This window comes from Mesoplodon mirus, assembly GCF_964341445.2.
Source record: "Mesoplodon mirus genome assembly, chromosome: X".
Lineage (NCBI taxonomy): Eukaryota > Metazoa > Chordata > Mammalia > Artiodactyla > Ziphiidae > Mesoplodon > Mesoplodon mirus.
In genome coordinates this window covers 135,185,506-135,204,623 of record NC_138981.1, presented here as the reverse complement: position 1 = coordinate 135,204,623, position 19,118 = coordinate 135,185,506, and the positions used below count along the sequence as shown (strand labels likewise).

General features: G+C 42.4%; 1 protein-coding gene across 1 annotated transcript in view; it reads right to left on the bottom strand.

Moving 5' to 3' along the window:
- The window catches only part of AFF2 (ALF transcription elongation factor 2), a 495,793-nt gene that overhangs the window by 329,322 nt on the left and 147,353 nt on the right, over positions 1 to 19,118 (bottom strand). Inside the window, exon 2 of the mRNA XM_082609762.1 lies at positions 7,904 to 8,024. Coding sequence (XP_082465888.1) covers positions 7,904 to 8,024 — 121 coding nt within the window. The remainder of the gene's footprint in view (positions 1 to 7,903; positions 8,025 to 19,118) is intronic.

The following is a 19,118-nucleotide window of genomic DNA, read 5'->3' as shown; positions in this document are numbered from 1 at the left end:
AGGAGGGGGTGACCACCTCCCCACTGGTACAACCTCCACTGAAGACAGATGTTTAACATCTAAGGTTGCTCACACGCCCTTAACACCTGGTGTGGAGCCCAGGCTCCTGGGGTACACAAGGTGTGTGCCTATTCAAGCCTGGCATCTCAGGCTAAACCTAGGATGTATGGCTGCGTGCTGCTCTCTGTATGTCAAGATGGGAGAGTGTGTGGATGAATGGAGGGTGAAGTGCTGGAAATGGATGAAATCACCCAGGGAAAGGAAATGAAGGATGAGAAGATCAGGCTCAGGAGAGAGCCCTGTGGAACATCAACCTTTAAGGGACTAGGAGAAGAGGAGGACCCAGCAAAGGATACAGAGAAGGAGCAACCAGAGGGAATCGAGCTGGGAACCTTGGCCTTGTCATTACCATAATCCCCACATACTGTGTATAGCATTCAACTCGGGTCACGGGGCAAATCATATTTAAAGGCTAAGGAAAAGCATGCTAATGATATGCTAAGAGGGCTCCATGGGGGATGGGGAGTTTTAGAAATCAAATAAATATATGTCAGTTTTAGTTTTCTTATCCTCAGGAACATCTTATATTGCATCACATGCAACCTTGGTGCTGAAGGAGTGATTAAACAATTACAGTTCCATATAATCCTCAGCTGAATAATCACTCCATTTTCAGAGGTACATTTGAAAGGCATAATTGAATAGGTAGAGAAGGGTAGAAATCACTTTTATTCCCTGAAAGTCCCTAGGTTTGTCAGTTTTCATGGCAGAAATTACTTTTCAGCTAAGGCAAGAATAAACTCTTTGTATAAAGCAGTCTCCTTCAACGGAGGTGCCCAAGGAACCGTTTGGGCAGCAGCCAAAACCGGCCTCTCTTCAATCCCTAAATTAAAAAACAAAGAGATTTCATTGTGGTCAGGGCCCAGTAGAATTTGATGCAAGTTGTAAATACTTGCAGGGTTGTTCTGGTCCCTCAAATAGTTTACCTCTTGGACCACATGATGGCCTGATAAAAACTAATACCTGCTATCTTCAGGATCTGACCCAACAAAGGGAAACAACACCATTTCATTTCCTATTTTTAAATGCCTCCATTTATATTGTCCCCTTTAATGAATTAAGACATGCTTCCTTCCATTAGACAAAGAGAATTCTATAACCTTTCCCTTTTTGCCTTAGCTACCAGGAAGCTCAAAGTTATTGACCTTTCATTGACAGTTCATTGATCTTTACCGAAAATTCTTTGAACTTTCATTGAAAGACAGTTCTAGAGAATCAGAAATTTGCCCCCAGATGTCACAGAGAACACCACAATACCTCAAAGTTCTGAGAAGTCATTCACTCTCTCTGGGCCAACATCATCAGGACCCAAGAACCTCAAGGCGCATTTGTTTTCAAGCAAGCTAGTCACATCCCTGTTCATATTTCAGCAGTAAATAAAAGGGACATGTTCATCTTATCTTCAGTGGAGAGACCCTGCTTAGGTTTTAACGTCTCTTCATTTCGGTTTACTGTTTTAATGATCTAGGTTTCTGATGCATGCTTAGAATTTTTTTCCACCTCTAGGTTTTAAAATATGCTTGAAATTAGGAGAATTTCTAAGCTGGCCAATGTCTAAAACTGTTGTCTACATGACTAAAATTAGACGAAAATTGAAAGCTCTCCAAATAAGTCTAGAAAATCCACCTCCTACTACATAGGGTCTACTACAGTTATGATTTCTTTTCCAGCACAAAACTATGAGCTTTTCTTCAAGGTCAGAGACTACCTTTTATTCATCTTCATGTCCTCAACACTTAGTGCCATGTCTGATGCATCCCAGGTACTCAGCAAATTGTTGCTGAATTGAACAGAATCAAATTATATAATTCATACCCTGTCTATATCAATAAAGGATTTGCAGTGGCTTGGAGTAAAGGGTACATAACCAGAAAAGCAAAGGTTAAGCTAACTTGGTTACTGTGACTGAACGTCAAATTGAACTTTGAGCTTCTTGGTAGCTAAAGGCCAAAAGAAAAAGCTCATAGCTTATAGAATTCTCTTGTCTGATGGCAGGAAGCACATCCTAATTCATTAGATGAGATAAACGTTTGCCGGATACTGAAATGTGAAAAGGAATTCTTCTCATTGGTTCGGTTACCAGGTTACGAGAACCTCTGAACAGTAAAACAAGTTGTTTTTTCAGCACCAATTTTACAGAAGATGCAAAGACGTTCTTCACGTGGCTTTTCCTTATGATGACTAAAAAGCAGGAGCACTGTGTTAAAGTCTAACTCGGTGAAGGCACGTCTGCACGTGGAGTTAGGGGGCCAAGTTAATAGGTGCAACCGTAGGGCCTTCCTGTACGCTAATGGCATATGGGGTGGAGCTGGGATAACCTGGGGGGATGAAGGGAGGTCAATTCCCTTCAACTAGCTTCCTCACACAGCAATTGTCAAAGAGGGACTTGTGACCAGAATGACATAGCAGATAGTTCAAGGCTCAGTTCACTGGTGACACTTTCTGAGTGCTGATTGAAGGAAGATCCGTAACAGACATGCTGTGGCTACAAGTAGCAATTACCATGGTCATTCTAAAACACACACTGGTAAATTCAAAACACTCATGAGGCTGGGTTAGGCACAGAGGACACACAGACACACAGCCTCAAGAAGCCCACCACTCAACAATCTCAAAATAATTAACAGGGCTTCCCGGGTGGCGCAGTGGTTGAGAGTCCGCCTGCCAATGCAGGGGACACAGGTTCGTGCCCCGGTCCGGGAGGATCCCACATGCCGCGGAGCGGCTGGGCCCGTGAGCCATGGCTGCTGAGCCTGCACGTCCAGATCCTGTGCTCCGCAACGGGAGAGGCCACAACAGTGAGAGGCCCGCATACCGCAAAAAAAACAAACAAACAAAATTAACAATACAGACCAGGTCGTCAGAGTCAACTCTCTGCCTTCCCAAAACTGGAGGTGGGTAACTGTCAACCAGTTTTTAAATTTCTCAAGATGTCAATATAAGATCCACTGGCTAGAAAACCCAACAGGGCCTTAAATACATTTATGTACACCTACATGCTGGACGCTCATCATACACCATAGCAACTTCTGGTTCACACTAGATCGTCTTCTTCATCCTCCCGAGTCTTAAAAACCTTTTTAAGGAGCAAGGGATTCTTAGCAGTCCTGATTGCACATTATAAACATGGCAAAAATGGAAATTTAGCCATTTCAATCAACGATAGGCTTCTTTCAATTTGGCCAATTCTTTACTTCCCATTCTTGATAATTGGTTGATTCCTTAAAGGTAACCTCACAGCCATTATTTTCTAAATAATCACAATTTCTCCATCATCAAGGACATGCATTTTCCAAGTATTTTCAGGCATAAATTACATGTCTGGTTTGTGGCTTATGACTAACGGCACTCCTTCACTTAAGCTTTTGGCCTCTTATTACTTCGGGAAATGCAGAGCTGCCTCAGTTTGCTTCTCATGTTATCTACAAATCAGTAATATAATTTCATTGCAAGACCATTGTGCTAGGAGACTATTGTACCATGGTACTTCTTTTTAATAAAAGTAGCAAAATAATTTAAGTTTTGAGGTTCATTTTTTTCTTTTATTTCATTGTGGCTAATATATGTGATTTAGTAATTCCTTTTTTTTTAATTCAAATATTTTTACAGTTAATCTCGCTAAGCTGTAAGTTGTTATTTCTTTCTCTAATTATAATAATGCTAATACCTTGAATTTGTATAGCACATTATGGATTTTAAAGCAAGGTTTCCGCGGATTGTTTGACTTGACCCTCACAATCACCGTGTGAGTCAGCACAGCCGTTCTGGTCTCCTCTGGCTTCTACCGGCCCTGACCCAAATGACCTTGGATAAGCAACTTAATGTCTCTGCGCCTTGGTTTCCTCATTCTTGTTGAGCTGTGAAGAGCTATAAAATGTCAGTTGCTGTTGTTGTTATTATCAGTTATTTTTTCTAGCAGCTACTATTATTCACTTCAGAGAAAAGGAAACTCTAGGTCAGAGAAATAAAGTTTCTTCCCCAAAGTCACACAGGAGGTAAGCTTATCGGGTCTTTTGACTTCTTGTCGAGGATAAACAGCTTCCTGTTACAGATATGGAATCACACTTATGCGGATATGAAGCTGCAGAGAAGCTCACCTCAAATTCCTCATGGGAAACACTGGGAAAATGCATACCCATTTGCTGTAAGGACTAAACAAGCACATGAAGAAAGCTCTAGCACGGCTCCTGGCACACAGGAGGCACTTGGCACATGCCAGTTCCTCACCCCTCCCCATCTTTCCACACTAATCTAGACACGTCCAATGGCTTCACATTTTTCACACACTTCTGAACACATCCTTTTCAGCAGCACAGCACAAACTCAGATTTCAAAGCGACAAAAGCAGCCACAAAGGGATGTTACCCACCAGCACCCCAATCTAGGGGTGGTCAACATTCTTTCCATTCTGGGAGTGGTAGAGATGAAGCCAAGAAGGAAAAGAAATCAGCCAGGACCATGAGAGATCACCATTTCTTCTCTCTGCCAAGAAAGGGCAGTGGGTCCTAGGGACTCATGCTCATTGGCTAGTTTCTGAACTACCAAAGCCATCGGATAGGCGATCGGGCCTTGTTTTAGGATTTGGAGCGGCAACAAGTTTCCTTAAAGTCCTGATCAACCACCAGCAATTTTGATTTCTAATTTGGTAGGCATTCCTACCACAACCCTCAGGAAGAGCTGTGGTAGGAATGTCCTCATTTCTACCGGTGGACCACAGGCCAGCTCTAGAATTCCCATTGCCACTGGCATGTCCAGATACGCCAAGGGTGTCCACACCAGTCCAGGTCTAGGGAGCTTTTAGAGGTGTCCATGTGTTCTAGTATCATGCTATGGGGGAAAGGAGAAGCATACTGCCCAGTGATCTCCCAGGAAACCCTGAACATGTACACAGCACAAGATGGCAGTCAGTCATCAAAGCAGCAGTGAAAGAAAGAGAATTACCAGGTCATCAACTGTTAGCATTATTCCTTTCCTTCATAGTCTTGACTCCAAAACAAAGCCTCTTCCCCATCAAGTAGCATAAAGGCACCAGGCTACTAACCACACACAGACCTGGCCCTGCCCTAGACTAATGCTCCCATCTGTGTCTGTACCTGATGTACTCTTGTCCTATCAAGACAGATGACTTTTGAAAATGACAATGTTGATAACAGGTTCTTTAACTGCCTACTCAAAACTACACTACTCACATCTAAAAATAGATACACATCTATATTACAGGCTTGTTAACGAGAAATGGCATTTACCTTAAAGGTACAAGACCATTCATTCAACAAGACTTAAAATTATAAAGGGGGAAATAAGCCAAGGGTTCTACACCTCATTATAGTGTTAAGCATGGAGTAGATATTGAATTTTCAGAATGAGCCCTTTGAGTAAAGCTCATTTTTCTAACCCCTCCGAAGATAAGAGGTAAAACTCATCTGCTCACTCCTCTTTCTCAAGAAGGGATGAGGCATCTATCATCCTTTGACCTCTCTTCCACTTTCTAGAAAATATGGAGGCCACAGCTTCTTATCGTGCCCCCAATCTTCCTTCCACTCTCCTGCTTTCTCCTCATCCTAACATTCCATTCCCATCTTCCTCCCCAAGGCTCATCACTCTTCACATGTTCTCAGTTTTGTATTTTCTCATCTCCTCTGGGACCCTGCTCTGCTCACCATCACCTCTCCCTCCTGTGTTTCACCCTCGCCTTCCCCACTGACACTGGTTCCTTCCCATCAATCTCTAAACATGTTCACGTTTCTCTCCCCTTAAAAAAAGCTTCCTTCCAAATAATTGTTCCCCTTTCGTTCTAATGTATCTTCCTCCCTCCATACAAAGACTCCCTGCAAGATCAAGTCTACATTCACTGCCTCTCTTTCTTTATTTCACCTTTTCCCATTTACTCCCCAACCCACAATGACTACCACCATCACCAAAGAAAACGACTCTCCCTTTCACCCCTTAAATGTTGCTGCTCCTCAAGGTTCTCTCTTTGTTCTTCTCACCCAGCCATCTGGCTTAGTGATAATACCCATTCTCACAGCTTCCACTGCCACCTACATACTAACACCTAACTCTCTCTCCTGACCACTCTCTTTAGCTCCAGATCCACACACCCCAAGCCTACTGGATATCTCTCCCTTGACATCCACTGGCATCTTAAACCCATCATGCTCAAAGCAGAATTCATTACCTTTTCTCTACAAGCACCAACCGTGTTGTCCTCCTGAACAACCTGTTATAACACCAGCCTCCTCAAGTCTAAAAGGTCGGAATCGTTCATTCCTATTGCACACACCCCACCTCCAGGCAGACACCTGTCCTATCACTTCAACTTCCTGGCTCTACTCTAAATCCAGCCTGCCATGAACCCCCCTCAGCCAACGACAATAGCTTCTTTATCTGCCTCTAGTTTCCTTTCCCTCCAACCCACCACTCTCCACACTTCCAACATCATCTTTACAATTCTTTGTCTGTCCCAACCACGTCCTAACTTTAAAACTTGCGATGACCTCTCTTCATGTACAGACTCATGTCCAAACTCTTTGGTACGAGGTAGGAAGTCTTCGGGCATCTTTCCCCTGCCTACCTCTTCAGCAGTTACCATGAGGTCATGCCCTCACTCATTCGTGATGATCTCTGCCACTGGACAAGGAATTCCTTGAAGGCAGGGACTACGTCTTATTTCCCTTTGGACACTAGTCTAAGACGTGGCTGGCACATAGTGGGCCTTCAATAAATCCTTGTCAAGCTAACCATATCTCTACGTGCACACATTCAAAGGCAGTATAGAAATTAAATCAATTGAGATAGGAAAAATGAATTATTAAGGATTATACTATTATTGACAACTTGAAAACTAATAGTCTCTTTGTCAGACTTACCAAATTTGGAAGGCACCTGAGTGTCTCAATCAAGAGCTGCTTGCTTAGTCTGAACAAGGCACCAGGACTCTGGTCTCACTAGTCACCAATCCAGACAGCGTACTGTCTACCCCAGTCACTGTCTCCTAAACGGTGCTCTTCTAAGATCACAACTCTTGAACATTTCCTCTATTGTTGTTTTACCTCTTACATCATTTGTGTTTCATTACAGAAAATTATACTGCTAGTAAATTTCAATAAAAACCAACCAGCTGCCAGCAATTCACCAAGATTCTTCTCGCAACCCCACCCAAAATAGAAAGTTCAGAGGCAGTCACTGTGAAATCAATACTTGTAGACATAGAAGTATGATCATTATTGGAGCTACACACTAGCCAGAATACCACTAGAAAATCAACCTAGCTACACTACCTCTTCTGGTTGAGGCAATCTGCTAACCCGTGATTATTAATCACCGGGAAAAAATGACTGGCTATTCCCTTTCTCCTAGAACAGTGATTTTCAAAGAGCACTCAAACCACTGAACAGCTGCTAACAACCTAAAATGGAAACAGAAAGCAGTGGCCTTGCCATGGATGGCACTGACTGGGAGGAAAACAGACATATCCACTGACATTCTGATGAAGGCTTCAGGGGCTGCCACGCTGATAATCAAAGTGAGACAAAGTGTCAGGGGGCACTCCTTGCTGTAGGTAGTGCTGGACAGGAAAGAATTCTTTGGAGACAGGAAGTCTCATAAGTCCCTTGCAAATCCTACTGTGTTCCCCCAAGAAGGTGGGCTTTGTCTCTGAAGACTTCCTCAGAAACTTGTCATTGCCCCCAATACAACATTATGTATATATTTCATTTGTAAGATATATTCTCCTGGAGATGATTTGGGTGTTTTGAAAATAGATTAAATGTTGATTAGTGCATTCAAAAATATAACAAGCAACCATTTTCCAGAAAGATAAATTACATACATATTCAGCTACCTTGTAGGGCTCCCCAAAAAGATCAAAGCCTGAAGAAAAGAGATCGTCTTCTTGCTGGACTTCTTGATTCCTCCGCTCCCATTCCCTTTTCTTAAGGGCACTACGGTCTTGTTCATAGTGACTGACATGCAAAGAAAAAGACAAAAGGAGACAAAGATGAATTAGTCATGTAAGTTATTTAGATCTCCCTTGTTATCAATAAGGAGAAAAAACATAAAACAAGCCGAGGCTACCCAAACTGATACTGCATAGAGAGCAGGCCTCCTTTTCTTTATTCTCAATGGGTTTACGACCCTGACCAGTTCTTCAGAATACAGAAGAAAACAGAAACTTGCTTATTAGAAACTGTACTCATGACCACTTAAGTATGACATAATCCTCTTCCCTTGTCCTTGCTTGATTACTACAGGCAATTACTGCAGAGTCCCCCAAAGTCAGTCCACTGCACAAAAAAGTACTGAATTCAGGTTGCACTGTGTTGCCAACTGCCTAGGGCTCAGAATTCACAGATGTCACGAAGTCCTAAGGGAAAGGAATTATCAAATATGTTATTGTGGATAAACTGGAATTCTGTCCTGGGCCCACAGCCAGTGTTAGCCTGTGGTGATGAAATCAAAGGAGAGGGAATTCCCTGGCGGTCCACTGGTTAGGACTCCGAGCTTTCACTGCAGGGGTCCTGGGTTTGATCCCTGGTCTGGGAACTAAGAATCCCGCATGCCATGTGGGGCGACCAAAAAAAAAAAAGAAAAGAAAAATCAAAGGAGAGTTTAAGAACATCTTCAGAAGTCTACAAAAATCCAAGTCACCCAATCAATCACACTCTTTTTTGTTTTGTGGGAAACTGTTCACAAAGAAAGGGGTCTGGCTTGACCAACAAACTATGAACAATGAAAAGAGGTGTAAAAACCTTTGGAGGACCTTAGGGCACAAATGTTTTATAAACACTGTGTAACCCTGACTCTCATGACATTTCAGGCTTTCCCATTGGAGGATCAGTACAAAAGCTTCCAGGCTATATCTAAGATATATTCTGGGTCCTTGGATTTTATAGAATGGAATGCTTCCTTATTAAGAAAACAATTATTTTCTTCATCATGCAAGACTATGCATACTAAACCATAATCTATAAGTCTACAGTAGTGGATTTTATTTTGTTCATTGGGTTCCCCCCTGCTTTTGATTGTAATTCCATTCAAAGTGAGTACATATATACTGGGAAAATTTCAAATATAAATGTACATAAAATGCCTAGCAGGTGCTGTATACCTGTTGCTTTCCTTCCCCATGTTAATACAGGTATCCCCTGCTTTCCAAATGTTTGCAGTAAGCCACTTTTACGAGAGACCTGTGTTAGTACCTTTTTTCGCTAACGACAAAAAGAATCCAAAGAGGATTTTCTCTTTTACAAAAAACATCATTCCCTTACTAACACAGGCCTTTCTTAAAAGCAAAGTGGCATAATGAGAACTTTCAAAAATTGGGGGGATACTCTTCACTTTTACACCATTTTGCTTATGAAAGTTTTCATAGGAACGCTCTACTTTCGGCTAGCAGATGAAACCTGTAATGTCATGTGAAGACTTAATTAGGTAATTGACATGCAAACGAACATAATAGCTAAAGGAACTATAAGAGATATACTGATATAATATATAAGCACAGTTGACAGGTTTTGAATACATTCCAAACCTTAATACCTATCATTGGTAGCCTAGTTTGCTCATGAGTATCATAATGTTAATTTACAAAATAAGAGCCCAGAGCATGCGATATCCATGGCAGCTTAACTTGATATTGATATAGATGGAGTGTAACAGGTCAATACACCTAACCATCCACCTTTCTCCACAGGAATACGTGAACTGACAAATTCTAAGTGACCTTGATAGCCTTACCTCCCGGATAAACAGCACTTCATTTCCCCATCTAAAAATCGTGGCAACATTTATAGGATGTTTACATGGCCATTATCCTTTCATAATGCAAACCATGCCAGATACAGAAGAGCTCACCGGATCACTCATAGGTATGCCCAGCAGATGTTAGCACCGTCTGGGAAAATCAAAGACACGCCAGAGCTCCACCCAAAGCCCAGGCCTCACATCTGGGCCCCGCCTGGTCAACAAAGACGCGGAGTCCAGGTGCTACTGAAAGCCAGCCCATCATTCATAGTCCCAGATGCCATCCACAGGTGTTACGTTTGTTGGCATCATCTGTCATTCCCATTCATGAGTTGAGATCAGAACCCCAAACAGCTGCCATGTGACTCAATGTCTCTGTGTTGGAGGCTGATGTGGAGTCAACAGTAACATCTGGGGTCCATGAAGCGTGGAGCACAAGACTCACCCTCAGCATCATACACTGGCCCTGTGTAACCTGAGCCCATCGTCAGTTTGCCGAAATGTAAGAACGATGGGGTGTCAGGAGTGGGATGAGGGGACAGGCTAAAGCAATATTTAGTGGGGGTGGGAAGCTGGGAAGCGGGTTTGCTGCAGCCATGATGCGCCATACAAACATGAGAGCAGAAGCCTCATGCTTGCAAGGAATGCAAGCAAGATGTCAGTTTTCCAGCTCTCTGTTCATGCCTTGTACCTGACACCCCAGAAGGACAGTCCCGGGGATCCCATTTCATTGTCCCATGAGGAGAACCAAAGGACTTTGGTCTCCTGGCTTTGCAAACTACCTTCCTCCTCCTCTGAGGGCAAGATAATTAAAACCCGAAAGGAAAGAAAGGAAGAGAAGAAAGGAAACGTGCTTCAACACACATGAGAACCCTTCAAGCAGCCGGCAGTCAGGGCGCTTGGGGCTTTCGACCCAGGTTGGATTTGTGAGAAGGCTCTTGGCTGCGTTTTGCATCAGTTCATTAAGCTACCAAATTCCAGACGAAAAATCGGAAGAGCAGATTGAGCGTGCACATGGGTGTTATCTGCTGCATTTTTTAACACATATAACAAAGAACAGTTAATTCTCGTATCTCTGGTGAGAATGAACTTAATCTCCATAGAGTTTCACTGCTCTTGGAAGGCAACCAAATCTCTCCTGTTTTTTCCTTTTTCGCTCAGCAGGGCGTTGCACTGAAAGCTTCACCGGGCGAAGTATAATGAGGAACGAACTACAGGGTGATGAGGTTTTCACAGTGCAGCACGTCACTGATTTCTGACTGAAACCAAAATGACTAATTTGGAGCACCAGCTAATTAAAACCCCAGCTAGGTATTTAGCCTCTTGTTATACCTACTGCTGTTTATAATTATGAGGACCTCTTTACCTACTCAATTAAAGTTCTTTGGTTTCAGGGAGGTTGTGTTTGAACCTGCGAGCCCTGCAGAGGCCACAGGAAAGCTGATGTCTGTCCCCTGATGATCTGATGCCCCTTTACACTCCCGGGCTGGTTTTCCAACGAAAAAAAAAGGGGTCCATGGCCCACGAGGAAATGCTCAAGCCAGAAATCGGAATTCATCACCATATTACTGGTCTGAACAATTCAAGTTTCTTCACACTGATTAGGACACTAGTCCTCTTGGTGTGAAAACTCACTCATATTAGGAAGTTGAGCCCCAAAGTGCAACTCAAGGACTCTGCACTCTTAGCAAGTGAGAATGTTCTTCCAACTGTTTCCTATAGGATAGAAGGAAATTTGGCATGTTATGGTGACACTGAACACTCAAAACCCAGGGGGAGGGGCAAATCAGGGATATGGGACTAAGAGATACAAACTACTACGTATAAAATAGATAAGCTGCAAGGATATATTATAGAGCACAGGGACTAGAGCCAATATTTTATAATAACTATAAATGGAGTATAATCTATTAAATATTTTTCGCCTCCGTTGGGTCTTCATTGCTGTGCGCAGGCTTTCTCTAGTTGCGGCAAGCAGGGGCTGCTCTTTATTGTGGCGTGCAGGCTTCTCATTGCGGTGGCTTCTCTTGCCACAGAGCATGGGCTCTAGGAGCATGGGCTTCAGTAGTTGTGGCTCGCAGGCTCTAGGCACGCAGGCTTCAGTAGTTGTGGCTCACAGGCTTAGTTGCTCCGCGGCATGTGGGATCTTCCCGGACCAGGGATCGAACCCGTGTCCCCTGCATTGGCAGGCGGATTCTTAACCACTGCGCCACCAGGGAAGCCCTCTATTAAAATTTTGAGTCACTATGTTTTACACCTGAAAGTAATATAATATTGTAAATCAACTATATCTCAATTAAAAAATGCATTTACCCTTCAACCTAAAAAAAAAAAAAAAACTCAATTTACGCTTCATTGACCAAAGGCCTTTGTTTTCTGTCTGTACAGCCTATCTTTTGGGGTTTTTTAAAAAATATTTATTTATTTATTTGTTTGTTTATTTATTTTGGGCTGCACCGGGTCTTAGTTGCGGCATGCAGGCTTCTTAACTGCAGCATGCATGCGGGATCTAGTTCCCCGACTAGGGACTGAACCCGGGCTCACTGCATTGGGAGTGCAGAGCCTTACGCACTGGACCACCAGGGAAGTCCCTCAGCCTATCTTTTTGGAATCCCTGCTTCACTGACATCTCCACTAGCTGATAGAAAAAGGACAGAAAGAAGAACAAGTTCCATTTAACTATACATTTAACTCACCAAGGCCTTGAGTCACGTTTGGTTTGAGGTACGTGGGTCCACTTACACGTGGATTTTTTCAATAGTAAATAGTACAGTGCCACACAATCCACAGGTAGTTGAAACCGAGGTTGGTTGAATCCACGGGTGCAGAATCGCAGATACTGAGGAACCCGTGGGTACAAAGGGCTGGCACCCCTAAGCCCACGTTATTCAAGGGCCAACTATACCCTGTTACTCCAATGCAAGGCGGTGACAGTGAGAAGCTACTCTCTAGAATGGGTCTTTTATATTAGCTCTGATTTCACCCACCCATCGGTCTCCCTGGCCTCCAATAACAGAGAGCCTGCCCTCTTAACACAGGAGGAACCTACGGCCCTCTGGGGATGAAGGGAGCCATCCCAAGGCCTCATCAAGGTAGTGGCAAAGGAAGATGCCAACCTGTGTCTCTTCCATCTTCAAGTTCAAGTGATTTCTTCTCCTCCTCTTCTCTTTCTCTCAGATATTCTCCCATCCTCATCCTTAAACTTGATCTTAGACTCAAGCAACTCCCATTTTCATCATTAGAAGCCACAGGTACATTCATGGGGAGATAAAAACCCAGGACACATGTAGCTTCACTGAGATTGAGGAAGCTCAATTATGCCGTCTTCATTAGCTCACGGCGGCAGGACACCAGGCTGATCATGCTGGCTAGTCTTTTAGAAGAGACACTGTCGCCATCATCTAGTTCTGGTCCCTTCATTTTCCAGATGAGGAAATTGAGCTCAGAAAGGCAATGGGCCTCGCAGCAGGTTTGTGGCAGAACTAGGAGATGGGAACTCGGGTATTCTGCTTCCCGAACTAGTTCTCTTCCTAATACCCCATGGTTTGTCCCTTCTGACTCTCATGCTTCCATCACACTCAAGAATAAATATTAGTCTCATTTGCACTCTGTTGGTCAACTTTCCTTAGGATTGTATTTTATTAGAAATTGTCAGTAGGGAAAAACTTTAGGAACTTCATTTGGTTGCGAGTATAGAAAAACCATTAGTTTCCTTACACCAAAATGTACAGAACCTAAAGGGATTGTAAAAATTAACTACATATGTGGGAAGAAGCTGAGCAAATGAGAGTAAAAACCAATCTAAGTCCATTTGGTTTGTATATTTCATGAAGTATAATCATCATTGCTTACCTAATTTGGTTATTGTACAAAGCTAGTTGGGGACACACTAAAAAAAAAAACACTGATATTTTAAAATGACACGTTTGTTTAAAAATACTGCTAACTAATACAGGATTTACGGTAGTAACAATGTAAATGAAAGTAAATAACTCAGTCTCACTTGTTTTCTAATCCAACTGGCACTAAAACACCTTTATTTTGGCTACTATCTCTGTAAAAGCATAAAAATACATATTTAATTCACCCAAGGGACAAACATAAGCTATAACTCACTCCTTCTGGTTCTCCTGAATGAATTTTTGCCTTCTATAAAATGTGTAGATATTTATACTTACTACATGTTCCAGAATTCCAAGTGGTACTTTTTTTAAAAATATCTAGCCCTGTTTTGAATTTCACACTGACCTAATGTCTGTATAGCTTCTGTTCGTTAAAAAAAAGAAAACCTCTGCTATTCAATACCTTCAAAATCCCCCCCAAGTTAAATCCTTATTTTATCTGCTAATAGCCATGAGCACTGCAGTGTAAAGTGCTAACTCCCAAACTATTCTAAGAAGCTAAAACCAGGCCATACTTATTTTGCACATATAGGGAAGACACACGAGAACCTTGGATCTGGGGATGTGAGTATGGCCTTGGAAAGGAGTTTCTGTACATCAGTAGAACCTCTACTGATACATACAACCATACATACAACTCTGCATACAACCACTGTCTTCAACAAATGAATTCTCTCCCCACAGACACTGGCTCTCATTAAAAAGAAAAAAATCAAGATGGGAATGAAAGCACAGAAAACACACAAGACATTTACTTTTCACATCTGTCAGCTGTCCAGCCAGTCATGCCAATTTCTTTAGGTCTTAGGGAAATGGGCCAGTGCTCATTCTGAGAGCTCCCTTAAATCTGTGCTTTTGAAAACTATGTATTACCAACAGGGGAATATTAAACCTGTTTCCCTCCAGGGCACCTTAGGGATATCCCATTCCCTCTACTTCTGAAAATGGAAGCAGATTCAGCTCATCCAGGAGGCTTGTCAAATCATCCTCCAGTGGGGTCAGGCAGACATTCCAAGAACCACTCCTCTTGTTTTGTTTTTGTCTCACCTCCTCTCCTTCTCTTCTGCTCCCCACCCTGTTTTAAAAATTATTATAACACCTCTATTGAGATATAATTCACAAACCATTCAATTCACCCATTTCAAGTATACAGTCAGTGGTTTTCAGTATATTCACAGAGTTTTGCAACTATCACCATGATATAATTTTAGAATATTTTCATAACCCCCAAAAGCAGCCCTGTACCTTTTAGGAATTACCCCTGCCCTGAATCCTCCCTTCCATCCCAGCCCTAAGCAACGGCCACTAATCTATTTTCTCTCTGAATGAATTTGCTTATCCTGGATATCTTATACACATGAAATGATACAATATGTGGTCCTTTGCGCCTGACTTCTTTCACTTATCAAAATGTTTTCAAGGTTCATCCACGTTGTAGCAATGGATCAATACTTCACTCCTTTTTTTAGTATCTGAATAATATTCCACTGTATGGATATTCCTGGTCCTAAGTTACACCATGCTCATTAAAAGGGTTCAATCTCGTGAGTTGATAATGATTTAACTGGGGTTCTCTATGTCTCCCATTAGACTTTTTACTCCTTAAGGGAAAGGTCCATGGCTCCTAAGTCACTGACAGCACGCTACAGGTGATCACAGCAAACCTTCTTGTATATAAATAAGCAATGTCAAATACAGGTATTGAGAGGAAGACACTTTTAAAAAGTGTTTGACTGAAGTTTAGGGCAAAACTATTTTGGCTAGCCTACCAAATTCCCCAAATGATGCAATACCTCTAAGAAATACCAAATACTCAAGCTGCAAAGATAATTGAATATATCTAGGAATGGTAAAACAAAAACAAAAACCTAGTGAAAACCAAACCTGACACCAACCAAAGAAACAGGTTCTGTTATTTCTAAAGAAGTTCATAGTGTGTCCAGAAATGATGGTAGCCAGATTCTTTGTAACTCTTTCACTTACAAGTCTCTTGATCATTAATAACTCATTTTATATTTCTAAGCCTCAGTTTTGTCATGTGTAAAATGGGAGTTCCTCTTCATGTGGTTGATACCAAGGTTAAGTGTGATAGTGAACAAGGAAGGCTTCCGTAAGCTGGTAATGGCTGCTCACATGAGATCGTTGACACCATGGTCAGGGTCAACATGATCAGGATCTACTTTCATCCCACAAAGCTCCACTCTGCACATTAACTCGTGTGCTCCTCAGACACCCCTGATAAATTAGCAAGACAGGTATTAGTATTCCATCTAAAGATGGAAAACTGATGCTCAGAAAATTGTTCCAGCCTATGAGAACTGCATCCAGGACACCGCTCACCTGATTTCCCAACCCAGAGCTCTTTCAAAAAGTCTAAGATGGGCTTCCCTGGTGGCGCAATGGTTGAGAGTCTGCCTGTCGATGCAGGGGACACGGGTTCGTGCCCCAGTCCGGGAAGATCCCACATGCCACGGAGTGGCTGGGCCCGTGAGCCATGGCCGCTGGGCCTGCATGTCCGGAGCCTGTGCTCCACAATGGGAGAGGCCACAACAGTGAGAGGCCCACGTACCACACACACAAAAAAAGAAAAAGTCTGAGATACAAGACCTGCATATGCCAAAGATATTTATGTGTAGCTTTCATGAGTTCTCTTCATTCCACAAAAACTAGAGCAAAATTTCCTAATTTTTGAGGTCTAATGTCTTTCTAGTAACAGACCAGGACGAAGTATATCTCATTAGATAGCCTTTAAAATTTTTTCTCTATAGGCTCAAAAATGATCATTGAGATAGCGACAGGAAATTGATCAATATATGGAATTAATACACAAATTAATATTGACATGAGGTTTAAAATAATAATTTTTTTAAATTTAAAACATTTCTAAATATTACCGATCTTCTATAATCTGCTTCTCAATTTTGGCTGCACATGGGAATCACCCAGTGAAGATCTTATAAATCCCTGGGCCCAAGTCACACGCCAGACCAACTGCATGCGAATCTCCTGGTGCGGGGAACAGGGCGGGGCGGGGTTCCCAGGCATCCAATATAAAACAGCTTCTAGTCTTTGCACATGATAGGATCCTTCGCATATAAACGTCTTTATTAAACCCATTTGGGCGTGCCTAAATCGGATGGACTTCACATGGAGGTAAATCAAGAACCAGGGCCCGTTACGGAACAGATGTATTCTACGAAGCAGAACCCTGCCTTGTTGGTCTGTGCTGGCAGAAATGCCTCAAGGTAAAGAGCAGTTATTACAAGAGTGGACTGTCATGCAGAACAACCACAATAACACTAATAGCCACTCTTTGTTCATTCCTTGCCCAATGCCAGGAACAAGTGTAGCCATTTTCGGAGGACTATCTTATTTAATCCTCACAAAAACTCTGATGAGGCAGCGTCATCCTCACTTTGTAGATGAGGTGACAGGCGCATGAGACCCAGAGAGGTTGACATGCCCAAAAAATGACACAATGAGTAAGTGAAACGAGCGGAAGAGGGGCTGAGGCTGCCCTATCCAGAGGCCACCCTCTTAGCCTTTTTTTTATTCACACACTTTTCATTTTCTAATTTATACATAATATACAAAGAAGTGAAGATAACATTATTTCATATGAACCAATAAGAGCCAGGACTTAAGACAAACTGGTCCAGAAACAATCCATATCAAGACACCCAAGAGTAAAGCCTAAGTGGTTCTGCCCAATTAAGTTTATTCTGAAATGTCATTTTCAGATTATACCAAAACTCCATGCCAATTTATTAAAAGGTGGAATTAGAGAGGTGGGCACCAAAAATAGCAGACCACAACATTTCTAGAAAATAAAATAAACCCTAAAATACTGGGAAGGTTGGTTGTCAACACTGGGATACATGGGAACATCAGGAACCCAAGACAATTGTTCAGTTTCCCAATGTGCCATTCTCTAGGACTTTCTAAATTTGCAGAAATAATTTGCCTGTGTGAACAGAAAATAAGGATAAAGGAAAACCAGGAATTCAACTGTGCAAATCCAGGAAAGTCACCACCACCAAAAAGAAGATGCTAGTAGATAGGAAAGAAGGCCCCTGCCAGAGAGGCACATCCACACATTTGAGCTCTGCTCACAGGACAGCACAGCACAGTGGATCCAGGGGGGACATCAAAAATCTGAACTCCCTGCTTCAGATTATCTAAGCAGAATATCTCAGCTTAGAGGGGGCTCGTGCAGCATGGTATAGATTCTTCTCCAAACAGCACGCACAGGTAGACACTCAGACGGATAATGACTGGCAACAATGTTGTAAGAGCACATGAAAACTCCATTTTTTAGAGGATTCCCTTTTAATGGAAATGCCACGCTTTTATAGAACGACCAAGACTCTGGCAACCCAAAGGTATGCCTACAGTAGTACTCGACTCAACTTTCTAGAAGCCTGTTAAAATGTACTTTAAAAGCAATTGTTCCAGTGAAATTAAATTATTTTGTCCTTGGACAATGTGACTGTTGGCTAAGAGACGTGGTCCAATATCCCTGTCTGCTTGAGAGATGACTGTCTCCCCAACAAGTGTTCCTTCCCTCCTCTCCCAGCAGCCCAGATTGCACCTCCATCTCCTTTAATCTCCCTTCAAGCATCCCCTCCTCCTCCATACTCAGGTACCCCGCTACAAGAAGACTCCATTGTGCCATAGGTATCTAAGCACGCAGAAGTTTCTTTTCTGCTTCTGTAATATTTTCTTAGGTTAGGTGTCTGATTTCCATTTTTATAGAAAATCATTTAAAAATAACTCGAGTTCTGACCAATTCATCAGAAATGAGACTTCTCCGTCACTCCTTCTGGCTCACTGACCCACTGGTAACACAAACCGATGCCTTACAAGCATCTCACATTCGATGTTGGCCACACAGAGAGAGCTGCAAACAATTGCATGACTCAGAAGTTTTCAAAGACACTTCCTGAAGACGAGTAGGGGCCTGGAATGGATAACACAAGCCAAGAAACACACACTCTGAGAGTGAATACAGTTAAGTGTATTTATTTATACGTTTAGGTTTGAATCGGTGAAACTATTGAAAAATCGAAATGATAGAAAACATCCTCGCTTGCCCTCTTGTCAGCATCTTCCCTGTTCTCCACTGACAATCAGAAGTAACAATTTTTATTATTTTCCTGTTTATTCTTCCAGTGCTTCTTCATGTACTTTTTAGTGTCAACTTGAAATTACCCCATTTCTAATTCTCTCTTTAAACGAATCAGAGTCAACGCTAATGCTGAGTTTTAAAGAGCTGCTAGATCTAAATTTTGATCCGCTTCCAGAAAGGACATGCGAGGATGCTTCTCATAGTCAGAAACGGAGCCACGCAAGAGGAGGTGGTGTCCAGCTTTGATTATTCTTTGTGGTTGGTTTGAATTCTGCCTCACGGCA